This window comes from Rhinichthys klamathensis, unplaced genomic scaffold (genome assembly GCF_029890125.1).
Source record: "Rhinichthys klamathensis goyatoka isolate OS25496 unplaced genomic scaffold, OSU_Roscu_1.1 h1tg000296l_1, whole genome shotgun sequence".
Classification (NCBI taxonomy): Eukaryota; Metazoa; Chordata; class Actinopteri; order Cypriniformes; family Leuciscidae; genus Rhinichthys; species Rhinichthys klamathensis.
In genome coordinates, this window is record NW_026606815.1 from 2,096,658 (window position 1) to 2,118,597 (window position 21,940).

The 21,940-nt window shown below is 39.5% G+C and overlaps 1 protein-coding gene across 5 annotated transcripts in view; it reads right to left on the minus strand.

Moving 5' to 3' along the window:
• The window catches only part of rtkna (rhotekin a), a 98,378-nt gene that overhangs the window by 37,579 nt on the left and 38,859 nt on the right, over nt 1–21,940 (minus strand). For 2 of the 5 annotated variants that reach the window (XM_056269998.1, XM_056269997.1), the window contains exon 1: nt 3,857–4,388. The exons of the other annotated variants lie outside the window; for them this stretch is intronic. Coding sequence is in view for 1 of the 2 variants with exons in the window: in XM_056269997.1 (XP_056125972.1) it covers nt 3,857–3,880 (24 nt within the window). In the remaining variant the exon portion in view is untranslated. Of the gene's footprint in view, nt 1–3,856; nt 4,389–21,940 lie in introns of those variants that run through there. 5 annotated transcript variants of the gene reach the window in all.

A 21,940-nucleotide genomic window follows, 5' to 3' on the forward strand; every position in this document is an offset into this window, starting at 1 on the left:
TTAATATATGAAGATATATAGGAATTTTATCTCAAAATCAAAGGGAAACTAACCTGAAATCTACAGTCTGAAGCTGTGATTTCTCAAGCTGCAATTCTCATATGTTGTAGCTCCATCTCTGTAGAAAATCAGGAAGAAGGAACAGCATCTCTCCAGCAAATATTGATTCTCTAAATGCAGTCAGACTAAACGGTAATGATTCAACTGCAGTAGCAGCAGCAGCAGCAGCAGCATCTAGCGGGCCTAAACTGAATCCTGTACATCATGACAGGCCGCCAAACATTCCCACATTGATCTTTATTGATTAAATTCCTGAGAGAAAACACCACGTCGAGAGTCACGACCAAAAGGATTCAAAACAATCCAAGAAATCTTCAAAGCGAAAAGAACAAGCTGTCTCTGCATCTAATCGTCTCTTCAAACCTGACCTTTTCTGCATCAGACCGCCAGTGGTTTAACATGGTCCTGACACTGAACCCTCACAACACATTGACTCAATGAAAAGAGAAAAATAGTGGACACAAAACAGAAAGAAGAATCTGAATGGTTTGATAAGGGAGTGCTAATTAAGAATTTAAGTTATATAGTGTGGCAGAGATCATGGGTCATTTTGAGACATATGCAAGATAAAAGGGGAACTATTTAACAGGACTGTAGATGTAACACAATAAGCAATCCACAACTGAAGTGAGTGGTGGAAGTCGGACTCATTTCCGGGAATTGGTTCAGTGCGTTTCAAAGAACCGGTTTCAAAAAGCAATTCAGTGGTTCTTTTACATCATCACATGCTCCCTGACACCCAGTGTAACATATACATGACCTAAAATGTTTCAAAAAAGTAATTTAGAGCCTAAATATACATGAAGAGTTCAGATGCAAAAGCCTCTAAATGCCATCTGAAATTTTCTTCTAAAATGATCATTTTTATCAAGCTCGTATATTTAAATTCAGTAATTTCACTTAAATGACAATAAATGGGTAATTTTTCTTGCCATTTAAGTGAAATTATTGAACTTAAATATACGAGCTTGATAAAAATGATCATTTTAGAAGAAAATTTCAGATGGCATTTAGAGGCTTTTGCATCTGAACTCTTCACATATACAGTGGGGAGAATTTGATACACTGCCGATTTAGCAGGTTTTCCCACTTACAAAGCATGTAGAAGTCTGTAATTTTTATCATAGGTACTCTTCAACTGTGAGTGATGGAATCTAAAACTAAAATCCAGAAAATCACATTGTATGATTTTTAAGTAATTCATTTGCATTTTATTGCATGACATAAGTATTTGATCAGAAAAGCAGACCTTAATATTTGGTACAGAAACCTTTGTTTGCAATTACAGAGTTCATACGTTTCCTGTAGTTCTTGACCAGGTTTGCACACACTGCAGCAGGGATTTTGGCCCACTCCTCCATACAGACCTTCTCCAGATCCTTCAGGTTTCGGGGCTGTCGCTGGACAATACGGACTTTCAGCTCCCTCCAAAGATTTTCTATTGGGTTCAGGTCTGGAGACTGGTTAGGCCACTCCAGGACCTTGAGATGCTTCTTACGGAGCCACTCCTTAGTTGCCCTGGCAGTGTGTTTCGGGTCGTTGTCATGCTAGAAGACCCAGCCACGACCCATCTTCCATGCTCTTACTGAGGGAAGGAGGTTGTTGGCCAAGATCTCGCAATACATGGCCCCATCTATCCTCCCCTCAATACGGTGCAGTCGTTCTGTCCCCTTTGCAGAAAAGCATCCCCAAAGAATGATGTTTCCACCTCCATGCTTCACTGTTGGGATGGTGTTCTTGGGGTTGTACTCATCCTTCTTCTTCCTCCAAACACGGCGAGTGGAGTTTAGATCAAAAAGCTCTATTTTTGTCTCATCAGACCACATGACCTTCTCCCATTCCTCCTCTGGATCATCCAGATGGTCATTGGCAATCTTCAGACGGGCCTGGACATGCGTTGGCTTGAGCAGGGGGACCTTGCGTGCGCTGCAGGATTTTAATCCTTGACGGCGTAGTGTGTTACTAATGGTTTTCTTTGAGACTGTGGTCCCAGCTCTCTTCAGGTCATTGACTAGGTCCTGCCGTGTAGTTCTGGGCTGATCCCTCACCTTCTTCATGATCATTGATGCCCCACGACGTGAGATCTTGCATGGAGCCCCAGACCGAGGGAGATTGACCGTCAACTTGAACTTCTTCCATTTTCTAATGATTGCCCCAACTGTTGTTGCCTTCTCACCAAGCTGCTTGCCTATTGTCCTGTAGCCCATCCCAGCCTTGTGCAGGTCTACAATTTCATCTGATGTCCTTACATAGCTCTCTGGTCTTGGCCATTGTGGAGAGGTTGGAGTCTGTTTGATTGAGTGAGTGTGTGGACAGGTGTCTTTTATACAGGTAACGGGTTCAAACAGGTGCAGTTAATACAGGTAATGAGTGAAGAACAGGAGGGCTTCTTAAAGAGAAACTAACAGGCCTGTGAGAGCTGGAATTCGTACCGGTTGGTAGGTGATCAAATACTTATGTCATGCAATAAAATGCAAATGAATTACTTAAAAATCATACAATGTGATTTTCTGGATTTTTGTTTTATATTCAGTCACTCACAGTTGAAGAGTACTTATGATAAAAATTACAGACCTTCTACTTGTTTTGAAAGTGGGAAAACCTGCAAAATCGGCAGTGTATCAAATACTTGTTCTCCCCACTGTATATATTTGCATTTACATTAAACAATAATACAATTCTGCTATTAAACTTCCTTTTCATCCCATCAGTCAAATCCTTATTAAATTCCAAATAAATAAAAAAAATCACACATCAAACACATCTGAAAGAGACTTGTCTTGGTGACTCGAGTACAGCTCAGACCGGTTCCGGAAAGAAATCTTGATTTGTGAAAGAATTGTCAGATCGATCTTATGAATCAGTTCAACTAACTCAATGAAAATAGGTCCAAAAGAGCGATTTGTTTACACATCAATATTCAGCAATGCTGTTTACGTAAACAGACCTTATAAATGCCTGCAAGTCAACTAGACTCGAGGTTAGAGGTTTAACCACTAATGCTCTCTCAGCCATGAGCTTGTGTAAGAAGACTTACAGTGTCTCAACCAGAACCAGTATATCCTAGCATGGTAGGTTACAACACTAAATGTTTCCATTACAAACTCTCTAAGAAAAGAAAGCAAGAGAAAATTTAGCAATGGGCCCACAAAGCCCCATCCTGACTTTGATTTTTTTCCTGAAAATAATCCCCTTCTCCCATAAAGTTCTGTTACTGCAGTACAGTAGAAGCATTGTTTCAAGAAAAATGAATTACTACCATAGCTGTGCAGCAATCATTTAATAGGAATGTTATTCCAATATTTTATTGACATTATTCTGTTTTGGCAATGCATGTTGCCACATCTTGTCATTTTGACAAACTTACAGCCCTTCTTTATGGCCGATATAAATATCTTAATTAAACAAATATTTGGATTAAAAGTTTATCAACTTTTTTAAAACAAGAATAGAGCAAATTTATAAAAAAAAAAATTAGCATAGCGAAAATAAATATAGTCTAATACCGGCTGAAAAGAGCAGGCCTCCTCCGTGCATCATCATGTACGCAGCAAGTAGGCTATTGAGTGCGCGCGGGCATTTGACCTTGCTGCTGCACGCACACCTGCACGCAATAGCGCAGCGCTACCTGGGCATTATTATAACAACACCCACAGATGCATTATCAAACTAGGGGTATATTTTCGACATAAGACGAATTATAAAACAAACCCTGACAGTACAAGCAAAATATTCCATCGTGATCAGAACGAGAAATCAAATCTGTAAGTGCACAGCAGGTAACGTCATCACTTACTCGCGGATTCTTCGTGTTATTCATGTTTGAAGAGTCGCTCGTAGAAGCTCGAACTCCGAAATCACCGCGCGGTCTTACGCAATCCAGCCCATTCGCTGCAACTCTGAAGTGATCAAATGTCCATTTCTCCGCAATAAACGTGGCTCTGTCACAACGGTGGAGAGAATGCTTGCTAGGGACCGTCGGTGTTTGACACGGTCATCTGGCCGAGCTCATCTCTCAGCTGTCATCACAAGCCGCTCTCTCTCTCTCTCTCTCTCTCTAGTCCAGAGGGGGTCAACTCAACACGAGCTGCGGTGAGGAGTGAGAGCCAACCAGTGAGGCTGGAGAGGGGGCGTCGGTGGTGCTGCTGACTTCTGTGGGTTTACAGTCGCGGTCCGGTGTACGTTAATCGAAAAAATATCAGGTTTTCCTAGATAACATGCAAACAATGAAACAAATACATCACGCGTGCCCTCGTAGATCAAAACAAAGCAGTCAGTATAGGCGCTGCAGGACCACAGTCATCTCTGTCTTTCTCCATTCTTCCGTCCTCGTCCGCTTCAAATCCACATTGAATTACATCACCCCTCTAACAATAGCAGTGAGTGCTCGGAATAACGCTCCTCAGCGGAGCAGGTGCGGAATATGGTTCAGATCAGCACGTTAAAGCAATTAAATCTTTATAAAGCAGCGAAAGTCCGAAGAGACAAAGTTGCCAAAGAGCTTCATGATTAAAGATTCATGTGCAGACTCATACTTTGATTAGACAACACATTGCATATGGGGTTTTCAAACTTTTTGATGCCACCCTAATTATAAACTTCCTATTGAATTATTATTAAAATGTATTTACCTGGAAAGACAAAACACTCAAAGTGAGCAAGCTAGAGTGGCAATTATTTCTTATGTGAATTATACAAATAAAATGTATTAGCTAGTGTATTAACAAATCAACTTATGATTTCTGATTCCAAAAAGCTGAATCCAGTACTTTTTGATTCTCTGGAATGCACGCCTGCACAATTTTTTTAGCACCTGAAACCCAGTTTGAAGTAGTGTTGTCAAAAATATCGATATTTCGATAAATATCGATACTGAAATATCTGAACGGTACCAATACTAATTTCCCGAAGTAGCCTATCGATACTCAGGCGCGTTGACAAACACCACACGTGACGCACTCGTCTCATTCGCTCTGGTTAAATAGCAAAAGTGAAGTGAATGGAAAGATGGCGAGGGCGGCGCCCCCGCGACCGGCTTTGGTTGATTGATAAAGAACACCGCGAGCGGGCATGTCGGAGAATAGCGCGGACACGCGTAAAAAACACACCGCGAGCGGGCATGTCGGAGTCGGAGAATAGCGTGGACACGCGCTACACACCGCGAGCGGGCATGTCGGAGAATAGCGCGGACGCGAGCGGGCATGTCGGAGAATAGCGCGGACACGCGAGCGGGCTGCGGGCACCCAACAGATTGTTTGACTATCAATAATCCCTCACATCACTCATTTTTTAAAATTATTGTATAGGTGACTGTATACAGACTTAAGGAACAGGCTCCAGGGGTAGGCTACTATTTAGCAGCATATGCTCAGCATCAGGGGTGTTTGTTGTTTGGACAGACCTGCCCCCACTGCTAAAAAAAAGTCCTCAAGGAAACACTAACTCTTCTCATTTGAACTTTTCTGAAACATTAACCAAGATGGCCTAGTATTGTTGTTGATAAGGCAGCGCCGCCGCTCCCACCACGCGCATCACGCGCTGTGCGTAGGGCACCAAGTGCTGAGGGGGCACCAAAAATAGCCTAATGAAAAACCAATCATCAAACTTCTTGTTATAATCAGATTCAGCGCGTTCTTCCTCTTCATTCCGCAGCGGCGCCGAGCAGAGACAGAGAGCACGTCAGAAACACAGGACAGGGTGTGTGTGTGTGTGTGTGTGTTCATGTGTGTGTTCTTCTGAGCCTCATTGGTCTGTCACTGCTCGTCAATGTCAGAATATTTGAGATGACCAATCAAATCAAAGTAGGCAGGCTTTATGTTCACAGACGCTGAGCGCGAATTTTAACAGTGCAACTCGACGCTTCAGTGTACGGTCAAGTGCGAGATAAGATGTAAGTAGCTAAACTTAACTTTATTTGACAGGTTTTTTTAGGTCATAAATGTTAAACGAATGACAAAAAATAATTAGGCAAACTAATATAGTTTTGTCTAATTTCGCCATTTTTAACTGAAAATAGGCCTGTAACATGTAGCCTAGTGTAATAGTTTAGGCTACTGTCATTGTGAGGGGACAAGAAACATGAACAAAGCCGTTTTCATCATGTTAGGCACAGGATTTATAATGAATGTGTACATATTGAGAATAAAATACAAAATGTAACCTTTAGTAAATTAAAAAAAGCCAACTTTAGGAGGGGAAGAGACAGGGCAAGATAAAAACAAAGAGAAAAAGAGTGTGATGCTGATGAGGAGAGAAAAATAATCAGCTGCACACTGACATGGTTTTAAAGCTGTTGTTATCGAATTATTATTATTATTATTATTTTTGCCTTCACAACATCTTAAAATGCACATCTGTAGTTCAGAAAAATCCAAAAATTTCCCCCGAACACCCCTAACTAACCTGCCTCAAATTCGGGATCCCAGTGATTATAAAACCATGCCATTGCATGGTAATGAAACTAGTTAATAGTAAACATTAGACCCTAATCTAAAGTGTTACTTTTTAGCTTTTTATTTTTTTTATAAATCATACCCTCATTGGGGGCTTAGCCCCCCAAAATGAAAATCCTAAATGAAAATGTTTTTTTTTTAGGGGGGGCGGGGGGGGGCATCATAAATGAATTATGCTTGGGGCACCAAAATGGCTAGCAGCGGCACTGGATAAGAGTCTGTGTTGTCTCGTTTTAATTCTTAAAGTTAACATAATCTGACTGAGGAATCTTAGACAAGTAAATATTGTAACTGTGGTCAAATGTAAATTAACTGGTGCCTATTTAACTTTATTCAAAAATTATTATTTCTGCAATTTTCCTTCATTAGCGATTATCATCAATTTGATTACACATATATTAATTAAACTAAACAGCTATCTCTGAATTCAATAATGACATGCCTTTAACTGAAAATTGAATGTTTAATCTTATTATTATACATTACTGACTCTCTATCCTCCAATTTGATACTGTTAAGTGCTTTTTTGTTGCAGTATATTTTAATCTTTGATAACAGTAGGTAATAAAAATACATCATGTTAGCTCTGGTCCAATTAAAAAATATAAACAAATAGAACTCAGGACATTTTTGTTCGTGTAAAATATACCTCATTGTCATGTTCTAGACTTGTTATATTTAGCTTTAAATAAAAAAAATACCCCCTTAATATTGTGGCAGCTTTTTCTCCGTGGTATCGAAAATGGTATCGAATATCGATATTTTTCAAGGTATCGTATCGAAGTTAGAAATTCTAGTATCGTGACAACACTAGTTTGAAGACCAGTCATTATAAGTACTATGACATTAGAGCGTTTCTTTCTTCTTCTTCTTCTTTTTGTATATAATTAAAATAAATATAACTAAAGTATATATATATATATATATATATATATATGGCTAGTAATCCTTGATTACCATCTGATGACACCCCACCATTACTATAGTATTAATTTGTAAGGGCTAATTAACATTGAACAGGCTAATTATTTATATGCAGGACTTCATTGGACAGTGCATTAAAGTCACCATGAAATCAAAATGGAAAATTTTATGGAATACTGCACTATTTATTTAGCCTGACGTCGTCATACTCAGATTCTAGTCAGAATGTGAGTCTGATATTGGGCTGTGATTATGGGGCGTGTTTCAACCGAACCAGGAAAGAACTCAATTGGATCGACAAATGCCTTGATCGCGGTTCTCTGTTCCTCTTTTAAAAAATGAATGCGCTGTCTACATTTTCTATAACAAATGCGATGGCTGAATTATCTAAATTCTCCAGCGGCAGCCATTCTTTGTTGTAAACGAATTCAACCCAAGCGCTCTTTGGTGACGTGGATGATTACGTTACGGTTGATCAAATGTCCATCATCGTATAAACCCCGCCCTGACAATTTGATTGGTCCGAACAGCTTTGGTTCGGGCATGCTTGCTTCACAACGGATCAAGTCCAGACCGAACTTCCCATCCTCTAATGTTGTGGGCGGGGCTAAGTTCGGCTGGCATCAAGCATTAATGGGCACTCTTTATCAAAATAACTACCTCTTGCAGCGACATCTCTTCTCTTCTCTGATGATGTGTTTACTGGCACGAGGACGGGATCAACCTGTCACTTCACATGACATCAGCAATAGCAAACCACAACCATCTAACCAATTCTTAATGGACAAGATCAAGTCCCGCCCTACAGTTTTCTTGTTCGAGAAGCCGTTTCACTTGGATACAGTCCGTCTTAATCTCAATAGGGAAGAAAAGACTATCGCAACTTCCGTTTCCGACTTTAAGACTTCAGGGGCATTATATGGTTCAATAGTTTTACAAATGACTACAAAAACAAGGGGATGATTTTTAATGACAAAGAGACAAACAGAAAAACATTAATTTTCTGTCTATAATACCATTTATTGCTCAACCTCCTGCACAACAACCAGTCTCGTTTCAAAAGCGGACACTCAACTGAGACTGCCCTGCTCTCAGTAATTGAAGCTCTGAAACTGGCAAGAGCAGCTTCCAAATCCTCAGTTCTCATCCTGCTGGATCTGTCAGCTGGCTTTGACACCACCAAATCCTCCTGTCAATCCTAAAGACAAAGGGCATCTCGGGGAGTGCACTCCAATGGTTCAAGTCTTACCTCTCAGGTAGGTCGTTCAGGGTGTCGTTGAGGGGTGAGGTGTCTAAGACCCAACATCTAGCTACTGGGGTGCCTCAGGGCTCAGTGCTTGGACCAGTTCTCTTCTCCATCTAGATGACATCACTAGGATCTGTGATTCAGAAACATGGCTTTTCCTATCACTGTTACGCTGATGACACACAACTCTACCTCTCATTCCACCTGGAGGATCCGATGGTAGCTGCTCGAATCTCAGCCTGCCTGACAGACATTTCTGGCTGGATGAAGGACCACCACCTTCAACTAAACCTTGCGAAGACAGAGTTGCTTATGGTCCCGTCCAACCCAACACTACACCACAACTTCTCCATTCAGCTAGGTTCGTCATCCATAACTCCATCAAGGTCAGCCAGGAACCTTGGAGTTGTGATTGATGATCAATTGAACATTACAGACCACATTGCTAGAACTGCCCGGTCCTGCAGATTTGCCTTATACAACATCAGGGGGATCAGGTCTTTCCTATCAGAGCATGCTACACAACTCCTTGTCCAAGCACTTGCTCTATCCAGACTGGACTATTGTAATGCTCTCCTGGCAGGTCTTCCAGCTTGCACTATAAAACCTCTGCAACTGATCGAAAATTCTGCAGCTAGAGTGGTCTTTAACAAGCCGAAGAGAACACACATCACTCTTATCCTCACAAAATTGCACTGGTTGCAAAAGTCACTGACTTTTGCCTACAGAACAACCACTGGCTCTGCTCCCATTTACCTAAACTCATTACTTCAGACTTACGTGCCATCCAGAAACTTGCGCTCTGCAAGTGAACTCCGTCTTGTGGTGCCATCTCAAAGAGGCTCAAAATCTCTGTCTGACCTTTTCCTGGTCTGTTCCATGCTGGTGGAATGACCTGCCCAACTCAACCAGAGCTGCTGAGTCTGTGACCATTTTCAAGAAAAGGCTGAAGACGCAGTTTATCTTCTATTCTATATCTATGATCTTAAAAAATATATATAAAAAAAATACAGGTACTGCGTTAGATTAAACATGGGAAGGGTCATAGCATTTGCATATTGTTGTCCTATTGTTAGTTTAACTGCTTCTATTGTTCTCATTTGTAAGTCGCTTTGGATAAAAGCATCTGCTAAATGAATAAATGTAAATGTAACATGGTAACCCAAGTCAATAGCATTTTCATCAATCCTGTTTTGTTGCACACAGTCTGATTTAGTTGAACCACATGCAGTCCTAGTGCCTGCTCGAGTAAGACTGAAGCAAGGCCTATGACAGACAGGCTCTTAGTCTCATTAAGCCACTTCAGATGGCAGTTCTAGGGGGCACAGCAGGTCGTATTCAACCAGGTGGAAAATAGGTGAGGAGTGAGCCAGCAAAATGAAGATGAATGCCAAGAGGCCCTGTGCTGCTGGTGGGTCCCTTGGTAGGATACACTGTCTGTGTAATTGAATAACACAATCAAAAGCACACAGTAAGAGTGGAATGATATTGCATTATATACAAAATATTATATTTTTTGGTTCATTTTGTGGTGATTTAAAAGAAATATAACCAAGGTAAAGAGAGAAAAAAAAATGCCATTCTGAATAAACGTAAAAGATATGTGGCGATAGGCTGAATGGATTGAGTTAGCGGAAGAGCAAGTAAGCGAGAGAGGGAAACAGAGAAAGCAAAGGAAGTGAGGGACAGTAGGGAATTGTCTTCCAAAAATCGATGAACATGGTGAGAAACATGCAGAGATGAAAGAAAGCTTTATAGAGGGAAAAGGATTTTTGACCTGACACCATTTCACACACATCCTCAGGATGTTCTGTACTGTATGTGCCCACAGGCTGTTACATATACATCAACACCCATGTGGAAACACAAATCCAGTAGTTGAAGAATGGTTTCATAAGAATCATCGGGGCAGTAATAAGATCCGTTCAACAACAGCTGCACTAACTGCGACGGACAGTATTATTGGTCACAAGGACCAAGAGAATGTGTCAGGGCCACAGACTACCCATCATGGAGTAAAATTAGCCCTGTGCTAACACAAGAAAGACAAAAAGAGAAGGAGAGGAGGTGGGAAAGATGCAGACAAACTAAGACAGGAAGCCAAGTGCTGTGAGAGGAATGTGAGTGCATTATGTATTTGTGAGCATAAAGTAAACATCCAGACGTCACTGCAAAAGGGCAGAGGGTCAGGTCAGTGAGTGGCCTGCTGGAATATAGAAAACAACAATAGATTTTAAAGGCAACAATGATGAGATTTAGTGCAACACATTTAAAATCTGATTAAATGCTTCAATTTGATGGTTCAAGTCAGTTAAAGCTGTACACAATAAACAGATTTCAAATGATCTCACTTGCCTTTCAATTAAGTCTGAGTGAGTGCATTAAGTTGGGTGTTTAGCCGTTATAACCTCCCCAAACTCACCCTTTGGCTTGTGATTTCCGATTTCTACCGTATTTACTTTCTCATTGGAAGGAATGTTTTTTTCCCAAGCAAACAAAATCTTGTTTCCTATCTGAGGCGTGTTGACCTTGTCTCTAAAGTTTGTTTCCTTCCTCACCATATACAGCATCTAAAACAGTGTCTCTTCTTCCATCTTGTTAAGTTTTTACTGGTCCTGATGTCACAGATGCATTGTACTGCATTGTAATGTCACATTGTATTGTTGTAATACCAATAAATTCTCAGAGAAATGTATAGCTAGCTTTTTAGCCCTCAGGAGGGGCTGTGCATTGAGGCAGGAAATGAGCAATGTGGTTTGGAAGTTGACCACATACCACAACAAGAGCAGCACAACATGAGATATTTAAAATCTTCCCATGAATTTCATAACAGAATGAAAGGAAACAAACCCCCAATGGCAATATATTATCATAAACAGTGGCATATCCAAGTATACAAATCCCTATTTTATGTATAAATATACAACCCATTGTGTTTGATGTACATGTAGGTTGGTTCAGTTTGCTGACATTTGTTAAATTTTACCCTTACTCAAATTTCTCATTTACAACAGTAAACACTTTACAACAAGCAGTTATGAATCACTGCGGATCTCTGAAAATACACATTTGAGCAGCAGATAATATACTGCTGCTCAAATGTCTATCAGTGGATTTACTAAAAGGCTTTTGGAAGTATTGATTTTGGCATTATTGCAACAAGCCAAGCACTGTACTATAGATGATTGAAAGCCGAATATTGATTAAAATCATAAAGTCTACTGGCAGCATCCCGAAAAAGCAGCAACAAAAAAGGAATTTCATAGCAAAAAAAATGCCATGCAAGAACTTTCCCTACTGCGTCCTGCAGTGTTGTGCACAATTCAGAACTAAATTAAGAAGGGCTTTTAAATTCAAGGATGCAAACAGGATGCAAGATTAAAACTCAAATTTAAATGTATAGAATTTAGAATTTAAAAAAAGGAAAAAAAATATATACACACACACACACACACACACACACACACACACACACACACATATATATATATATATATATATATATATATATATATATATAAAATTCCATTCAGAACAGAATTTCAAATAAATGTAAAAACAAAAGTTTTTACAGACAGACAGACAGACAGACAGAAGATAGATAGATAGATAGATAGATAGATAGATAGATAGATAGATAGATAGATAGATAGATAGATAGATAGATAGATAGATAGATAGATAGATAGATAGATAGATAGATAGATAGATAGATAGATAGATAGATAGATAGATAGTAGGGGTGGGAATCTTTTACCATCTCACGATTCAATTCGATTCCGATTCTTGAGGCCACGATTCGATTCAAAATCGATTTTCGATTCAAAAAGATTTTCGATTTAAAACGATTCGATTTTATCCATAATGATTTCTAATCGGGTTTCTGATCATGATCTACTCTCATCTGCTTTGCTATACAGAATGACAAACGGAGACCAGTGTTTCCTCTAGGATTTTTTCCAGCTGTGGTGGCAGGCCCATTTCGCCAGGGGGAGGGGGCGTGGCCCATGAGTGATATTGCCATTGGCCACGCCCCCTTACCCCAGGTGTTTAAACCTCCCCTAAGTATTATAACATTATAACATGAAAGGCTCGAATAAGAGCGGCAAAGCGATTATGCGCATCCCGTGCGCAGAATGATGCACTTGAAGCAACGCGAAGTCACAGCGCGCAGCGCTCCGGATTGAAAAGTTCAAAGCACAAAGCGAAGAGATTATATCTGTCTATCTATGCTTAATGTATTATATATTTGCAACAGTTTATTGAGCATTTTCTTTTAACAGTTTTAAATTTCAGTTACAGTGCGGATGAAGAACAATTCATAGCGCTCTCCAGTGCTGTAATCTAACAGACACCCGGGAGAAAGGATTATGATTTAAAAAACGCTATAACGCGACGCGCTGTTTGAATGTTGAATTGAGAATGACTGAGGAGAGATGAGTTTCCATTAACTTTAACTAACGACTTAAATATTCATTTTTACCTCACATTATGCTATTGAATGACTTTAGAAGTCTTGGAATATAGTGCGAACACTTTATGGTGCTTTACAATGTTTTTTATGCCTTTAGCTTAACAATAACACAATAGTAGCACATTAATATCGGACCTCACTGAGAAGCTGCAGCCGTGGCGGGATTATTTTAGGTGTGGCGGGCGGCCCGCCACGGCAGAATGAATGTAGAAGCATCATATTTAGAAGCATCAGAAGCTCTATAAAAGCATATTTGCTTCCTCTGATTTGCCGCTCACGTTCAAAAACCGGCTGCGTGCATGACGTCCGGACGTCCCGTATAGGCTATAGTTACAAAAAATGGAGGCGAACAGCCAGCTGATTTTATTTATTTATTAAATCGATTCTTGGACATTTCAGATCGATTCTGAATCGTTGCAAATGAGAATCTAGATTCTTCTGTGAATCGATTTTTTGGCACACCCCTAATAGATAGATAGATAGATAGATAGATAGATAGATAGATAGATAGATAGATAGATAGATAGATAGATAGATAGATAGATAGATAGATAGATAGATAGATAGATAGATAGATAGATAGATAGATACATAATAATTGGTTAGTCAAACAAATGGTTAATCTATAGAGTAGGTACCAGCTCATCCCCATTCCTTAGCCAATGAGAGACAGTGTACGGCTCCTGCATCATATACACAACAGCACAGTAAACTGGATTAACCTAAAGGATTCTTGATCACGTCAGGATTACATACAAATGCATCTAGTCTTTAATGAAGGCCGGCCAATTTTATCTGCTTATTAAAAGAGACATTATGTACTAAGGGCACCTCTGCAGAGTCTTAAAGGGATAGTCCACTCAAAACATAAAAAAATCTCTCATCATTTACTAACACTAATATCTTTAACCCGTCTATTAAGACTAACTTTCTTCTGTGAAACATCAAAGGACATATGGACAAAATATACAATGAAAGTAAATGGGTAACAAAATTATTTGGTTCACAGCATTCTTCAAAATATCTTTTGTGTTCCGCAGAACAAAAAAAACAAAAAAAAAAACACACATACAGGTTAGAAACAATATGAGGGTAAATGATCGCAGATTTTTCATTTTTGGGTGAGCCGTACTCGGCTCATTTAAAGCAGATTTAATATGAAAGGGATTTAACAACTAGCAGATCTACTGGTATTTATAGTAGCTGATAATACTGTAATCTTTCAGAGCTGACTGGTGGTGAACCAAGACCCATAACCGGACTCAAGTGTATAGAAAAGATCCTACTTTAAATGCACCCATTAAAAAAAAAATCTAATGGAGATAATGGTTATTTTATCGAAGACCCTTTCCATAGTGCACGCCAAACTATGTCACCCTCATCAACAAGGCTTTACAAAAGGATCCAAACAAGTCATTTTACAAAGGGAGCACTCTTGCCCGACCTCCAGTTTAACTATGAACTACAAAGTTGGATGACATCAGGGGTTTGTACCAATGACATCAACAGACACAAACAGACAGTCTGTTCTTCTCAACACTTTCGTCGGCCCAAGTAGACGTCAGCAACTGCCGCTACACGGATAGCAGGAGTCGGATCGATAGAGCTGGGGGCTGACACTGCTTAACTGTTCGCACAAGGAAAATCTATTTCCACCGGTGGAGCCATAAATCTAAAGGAGAGGTTTGGTGGTGATGTAAGAAAAGAATTGTAGCTCATCTATTTCATAGGTACTGACAGATGCCTGAGCACTAGATCATGAAGAGCTGCCACTTCACTGTGGGGAGGTTAAAGGAGGAGAGATCTCAAATGAATGGTTTGCGAAATTGGAGAACAGGTCAAAGTTTTGCAATAGTGACATAAATCATATTTTAATAAAAATAAATGAGTAATATAAATGTCGGCACATACCTGGGCAACAGTACCATCTAACGCAATTCTGTATTACTCTGAGGGAACATAATGACCTGCTGAAAAGGTCAAGCACGGTTTTGTGTGTTTTTTTTTTTTTTGGTAAAGTCTAGAATTTTAGAACTTATTTAACAATTAACTAACTCAATACTGCTATTTAAAAAAGGAATCAAAAAATTCACAGAAGGTCATATAAGAGGTGTCGGGACACAAGGACTGAAGTTTGAATCCAGAATGGGTCATATCCTGATTTTGACACATACGAGCGAGCAACATCAAACTATGCAGCCAGTTTATCGCAATGTCATAACAAAGACTATAGATATACAAAGACGGTGCACTCCTATTACTTATGAATAAGAGAAACTTCTGAATAAAAGAGCCAATTGCGTCACTGTAGAAGCGCCAGGTTCCCATACCTTAGGACTGCAAATGCGCATTAGCTGGTCTAGCCTGAAAAATACGATTTTTTAACACTATTTGAGCATAAGAAACAACATTTATGGGACAGGTCATGTCAGATTTTGTGGCGGATTTTTAAAATGATATTTAATTGTGAGTTCGGCAAGCAGTTTTCGAGATTTCAGGATTTCCTCAGTCAAATAGATAGGACTCAACCCGAAATAGCTGCCCGGAAGTGTTGCAAATATGGCCGTCGAGTGAAGAGACTTTCCTTGAAAGAGACTTTGTCATAATTATATCTCTGTGTACTGTATGTAAAACTAGCTTTTTTTTCACATTGATTAATTTTCAAATTATTTCAAATTATTTAAATTAATATTATGCAAAAATAAATATACATTTAATTGCAGCAATTATTATGATAGTGTTTTTTATTATTTAAAATTAAATTGTGTGATATCATATTTATCGACTTTATAACGACCAACCATGCTCTCTAAGATATCACCATTGGCCATCAAATAATCTAAAAACCTATATCGGTTGATCACTAGTCCCAATCCCATTCCTCCTCACTCTGTCCCCTCTTTCTGGTTGGAATGGCTAAAAATACTGAAAAAGTGGTGCTAAGCTGAAAATGAGCAATAAATTGAACATGAACATCCAGACAGGCCACACATCATCTTCAGAGCCCCAGAGCAAAGAGTACCAGGAGGACAAGGGTTCCTTTTCAGCTGTATCTGATAAGCTAAGCTCCCCACACTTCAGCAGCTCTATCCCTGGAGCCTGGCCAGATGGTTCCCATCAAACTGGATGAACAAACAGCATAAAGTACATTATCTCATCCATGTTGATTGAAGCTTTTGTGAAGCAACAGCCATAAATTGCGAGCTATTCTCTAGAGGGTGGAGGTGTGCCAGTTTGTTATACTGATGCTAAAATGACCCTCCTGTTGTTACATTCACTCCTCTGTCCGAAACTACCAACGTGAGGCTTGATTCAATTACACGGCCAAGCGAACTCCATTGGCTTTATCTGCAGGTGGTGAGAGGGATAGGTCACAGCATAAACACCTACATTATAAACCAAGCAAGAACAAATCCAGCTGAAAGACTAAAGCCTGGCTCACACTACAGGAGTTTTAGGCCGATTTATGCCAGATTTTCCCCTCCCGAGAATCGGAGAAAAAATCTTGTCGAGGACCTCGATCGGTTCCGATGTTCGGCACAGATTATCTGGCAATGTGAGGCATTCACAGATCGAATCTTGCACCTCCCGATCTGCTCTAAAGCCTGGCTCACACTACAGGGCCCGTATTCCTAAAGAATCTTAATGTAAAAAGTAGCTCCTAGTGACAAAATTCTAAGAAAATTCTTAGAAATGTGGGCGTTTACTCTTAAAATTAAAGAAAAAATCCTAGTAAAGAAAAAAGTAATTCAGAAAGCATCTTAACCCTTAAAAGAGGTCTTAAGGTCAAAATTGTTAGGAGTATGGATGAGGACTTTTAAGAGGCTTAAGAGTTTCTTTAGCAGAGGAGAAAATGACAGAACGATGAAGAGGGAGAAGAAATGTGATGCAGACAATAGATGACAGTGAGTTAATAAGACGCTATAGATGAGATTGTGCAGTGATCATGTTTGTGACTGATCTTATTAGAGACACGCTAATATCTCCGACACAGCGCAGGAATGCCATAACGCCAGAAATGATCACTACATTAAGATATTTGGCAAATGGGAAAATGCAATAAAGCAATAGTGATTTGGGTCTGTGACAACCTTCTGTAAGCAGTGATCACACAAACATTACAGCACTTTCAGAACCTCTTATTGTGTCGCAGTTCATTTAGTTTCCACTGGACATTCCCACCTTGCAGGCTCAAGAAACTGCAGTTATGAATATAGCAGGCTTCCCTGGTGCGCACAAGCAGGGGAATGAACCGTTAATAATGTGCGCTATAAGCTCCCACGTCCGCTTCTCGCTCCATGCTGTGACACCCTGCCCAAATTTTCCTTTAAGGACGGCCTAGTGTTCATCCACTAACTCGGCTAACAGTAAACACGGTTCTTCTGACCAGTCAGGCTTTCTCGTCTTTCTTGTTTTTTAATCCATGTTTTCAAAACAAACATTCAAACCACCACTTAAATAGACAGCAATCAGTGTAATTGGAAAGAGTGGAACAATTTTTATCATTCTAAGCCAATCAAATTAACAGCAAGGTAAAAAAAAGGATTTATATACATAAATATAATGTGCGTGTGTGTGAGTAAACTCTATACTTAAAATGGCTCTTTTTTTTTTCCTTCTTGGACAACCAACCAATCACAGTCTTCAAAAGATTGTGTCATACATAGCAACGGGGTCAGCCCCGCCTCCTCACTAAGATGAGAGTTTTTGTCTTTTCCTTACTCAGAGTTGCTCTCAGATCGGTCCCGAATCACTCTTAAGCTAAAGGCCTGTTCACACCGGGACGAATTTCGCGCGCGTTATTCGCCGACGTTTAACGCCTCGTGACTAAACAAAGGGCGCCAATGTGAGTGTTCACACCAACGCGTAAAACGCCACGCGTAAAAGCGTCATTTTTTTAAAAACGCCTCGGGTTCGTTTTTTTGGTTTGACGCGCCGCGTCAAAAACTATCCGACCAATGAGATTGGCGCTTTTGCTCACGTGTCTGGAGCTTCTGAAGTTACAGTAAAACACAACTTGGGGGCGCTCAAACACAAAACGGTCTTGCCGAGCACACATACGTAATGGCGAAGAAGATATACAGCGTCTACACTCTGCCGGGAAGAAATAAGACGAGGAAGATGTAAGGCTAGATGAGTAGAGCTGCTGGTCTTGTTGGTGTCTTTATAAAGAGACACCAACGACAATAAAGAACCATATAACAAACGCGACAAACTTGCTCTCTTCTTCTGAGTGACAAGCGAGTGTCAGAAGCGTAGTTGCGCAGCGCCACTTTGTGGACCGGGGTATTTCTGTTTTACATTAAGCGCCATCTAATGTCAGGGAATGAATTTGCGTGTTCACTCGGCTCATCGTCAGCGAAAATCGCTTGGGTGTGAACACAAAAAACGCGTTGAAAAACGCTGACGAATAACGCGAGCCGATATTCGTCCCGGTGTGTACAGGCCTTAAGACTCCTACGTAAAAGTTTTTAAGCTAAATTAAGAGTTTTCTCAAAGGATTCTTAGATTCTTTAGGAATACGGGCCCAGGAGTTTTAGGCCGATTTATGCCAGATTTTCCCCTCCCGAGAATCGGAGAAAAAATCTTGTCGAGGACCTCGATCGGTTCCGATGTTCGGCACAGATTATCTGGTAATGTGAGGCATTCACAGATCGAATCTTGCACCTCCCGATCTGCTCTTACACAAATCGGGCTCGCCCCGATCATATCAAACATGTTTGATATTTATCGGGATGAGCAAGATTGTGATTACGTCAGTACTGTCACAATAGCCAATAAGTAGGGCTGTCATGGTGAAGGAATTTCCATTGAGGTAATTTTGAGTGACTCATCAGCGCGATGCGCGCATTATCTCCATTTATCCATTTATTGCTAAATAAATAAGCATAATACAGTATAATAAATAATAATAAAATACTAAATGCATAATAAAGGCATCTGAAATAATAAACTAAGTAGCCTACAATCTAGTGTTGTCAAAAATATAGATTTTTCGACATCGATCCTGAGCCATCTGTCTTCCGCAGGATGCACGCGATCTTCAGTAGTGAACGCGCCAGAGAGAAATGCACATTTCATACGGATTACATAAGCCGAGAGCAGTCTGTAGTCTGTTTTCTTTCGTTTTGAATTGTTCTGTTTAAAAGTAGACATGTCTGTGAGGCAAGTAGGCTATCTTATACGCTGAGTTTCGGTTCATTTATGAAGTATCGCCGACGCCTCCGTTTCGTGATTATCTATATCGTCTGCTATATTTACTTCTTATTTATAAAAATCCAGGCAATTGGTTGATGAAACATTGTTTAAAATTAAGATACAATTAATACAAAACGAAATTCGATTTAAAGAAAGGTTTTGTGCTTTCTGTTTGATGTCTTTGTGAAAGTTTTAAAGCATATTTTAAAGTCGCTTAGAGCGGTCATGTCCGTAACATTGTTTTTTCCTCAAATGTCAACACGAAAAATAAAATAATATGAATATTTTATGTTCTGTGGAGACTGAGAGCCCTTTCTTCATCCGGTGGGTAGTAGCTACTGTAGGCTATTACTTTGGTTTGCACAGTGTAATTCACAGAATTAGGCCTAGCCCTACACAAAAATATTTTCATTATAAAATATTTATATTCATTATAAAGTTATATTCATTCAAAGATAGGTTAAATGAAACAAGCTGTTAATTATTTTAATTTTAACTTTGAGCTCCACTTTACAATGCTCAGCTGAGCAGCAATGGGCATTGAGCAACGCTGCTGATGCTTTACCTTATAGAGATCTATGGCATTGATTCATTGTATTGAACAGAGGTGACGCCATTCATTAGAAATATCCTTATTAAAAGGATGATTTTTTTAAAAGATTTCGCTTTCCTTGGTCACACGGCAACCTTTTCACGAATATGACTTGATATGAAGGACAGATATTTTGTTTACATCCACCTTTCCGCTTCCGATCTGTTGCGTGAGATCACGTGAGGCGCTTTCTCTGGCACGAATCTTAATAACATTGTGTAGTGTGTGATGCGCCACGATTTTCAAATCTTGTAGTGTGAGCATGTTTAAGATTTGAGGTAAGAAAATCTGCAAAGATTCTCCTTAAGTGTGAGCTGCAACCAGATTTCAAAATCGGTTAGGATTTTAAAACTCCTGTAGTGTGAGCGAGGCTTTAGGGGAAAAAAGTAACTCATTCTATCAAAACTGTTACGACGAGCGGTTTGTCCCAAGGCTCCAAACGGGTTCAGGGAATGAAAACAAAAACCGGAAACAAACTAAATCAAATCAATTCAATCGAACACTTTTAAATCAAAAAAATACCATTAACCGGTTGCTAACGTTATTTTATCATTCTGTTTAATATTTTAATTTGGCAGTCAGCCAATCATGAATTCAAATAGTACGGCCTATGTTAATGTGATGTTAACACATCCAACGTAAGTGAAATGCCCGCGCTCAGCTGTCAAGTCATCATAGGTAAGTTGTTGGCACTCAGGAGTTTTTCCGAGGATATGTCACCAACCATTAAAGTATTATGAAAATGAATGGCAGGTAATATCCAGCGTGGTGAATGTTTTGAATCTAGCGAAAATTGCAGGTTAGTGTATAACCGCTATTTAGGAAAAAATGAAACACCATGTTGTCAAAGTATTGTGGCACTTGCGTGTGTCATTGTCAGGGCCGTCGCTAGTGGGGTGAAAGGTGGTGACAATTATAGGGGCCCCCGCTGCCCAGGGGGCCCCACAAAATCCAGCAGTTATACTATTTAGCCCCCTGTAGTATGAATAATTCTAATATTTATATTAGTTGTATGCCTGAGATTTAAATGAAAACCACAAAAACGTGCAATTTGGGTAAATATTTTTCCAAATATCTGCTTCTCTTACCTCCATAAAAATGGTTTAGTCCGACCTAAAGTATGTATTAATTATTCAGTCAGAGTCAGTGACAAACATCAGATGGACCCAATAAAATTGTAAGTCCCGCCCCAGCTCGTGAACAGAACCAATCAGAGTTGAGGCGGGCAGCCTGAAGTTAACGATGAAGTTGGTGGAAGAGCAGGAGACTGACTGACTGAAAAATGTCGGGGAATAGAAAACAGAAATCAGGTTCCAGAAAGGCCAGGAAAAGACGGAGAGGGAGGCAAGGAGAGTGGTTGTATCCCAGTCGATCAAGACGTTCTTAAAGACCGGTTATATATTGTTATTTCGCTGGGAATTAGAAAACTTCCGTCTACAGTCTGCCGTGTACAGTAATTTTTTATTATCGGTGCGCGCCACAATCGACCGAATGATTACGTGGTCTAAATTCCTGTCTTTTTACAGTATTGTAACTAGAGTTTTAAAAAAATTACACGAGTCACGACGCATTGCATTATGCATCTGACCTGCCGGCTGATGATATTTAAAACATCGAGAAAACACGAAGACAACACACTGCACTTGGATGAATACATGTATTCGCTTTATTTAATAATATTACCAGTTCCATATTATCTTTATTAAAAAATAAGACAATGAATGCTTTTATTTTTTGAATTAGACTGCATTCTTGTCAATTTTTTAAATGTTTACTTTTTGATTTATGAATTATAACAGACTGATGGGGAAAAAAAAATTATTACTTTTTAAAAATTGGTTTTATTATTATTTAACAATTTCTTGCTTTTTATTAGTTGTAATTTTTATATAAACATTTAACTTTTAAAATAAAGGTTTTACAACAACATCACCATCTTCTGTTATGTGGGCCTCCATGTTCATCTATTGTACAGTATATGATATTGGTGGAGG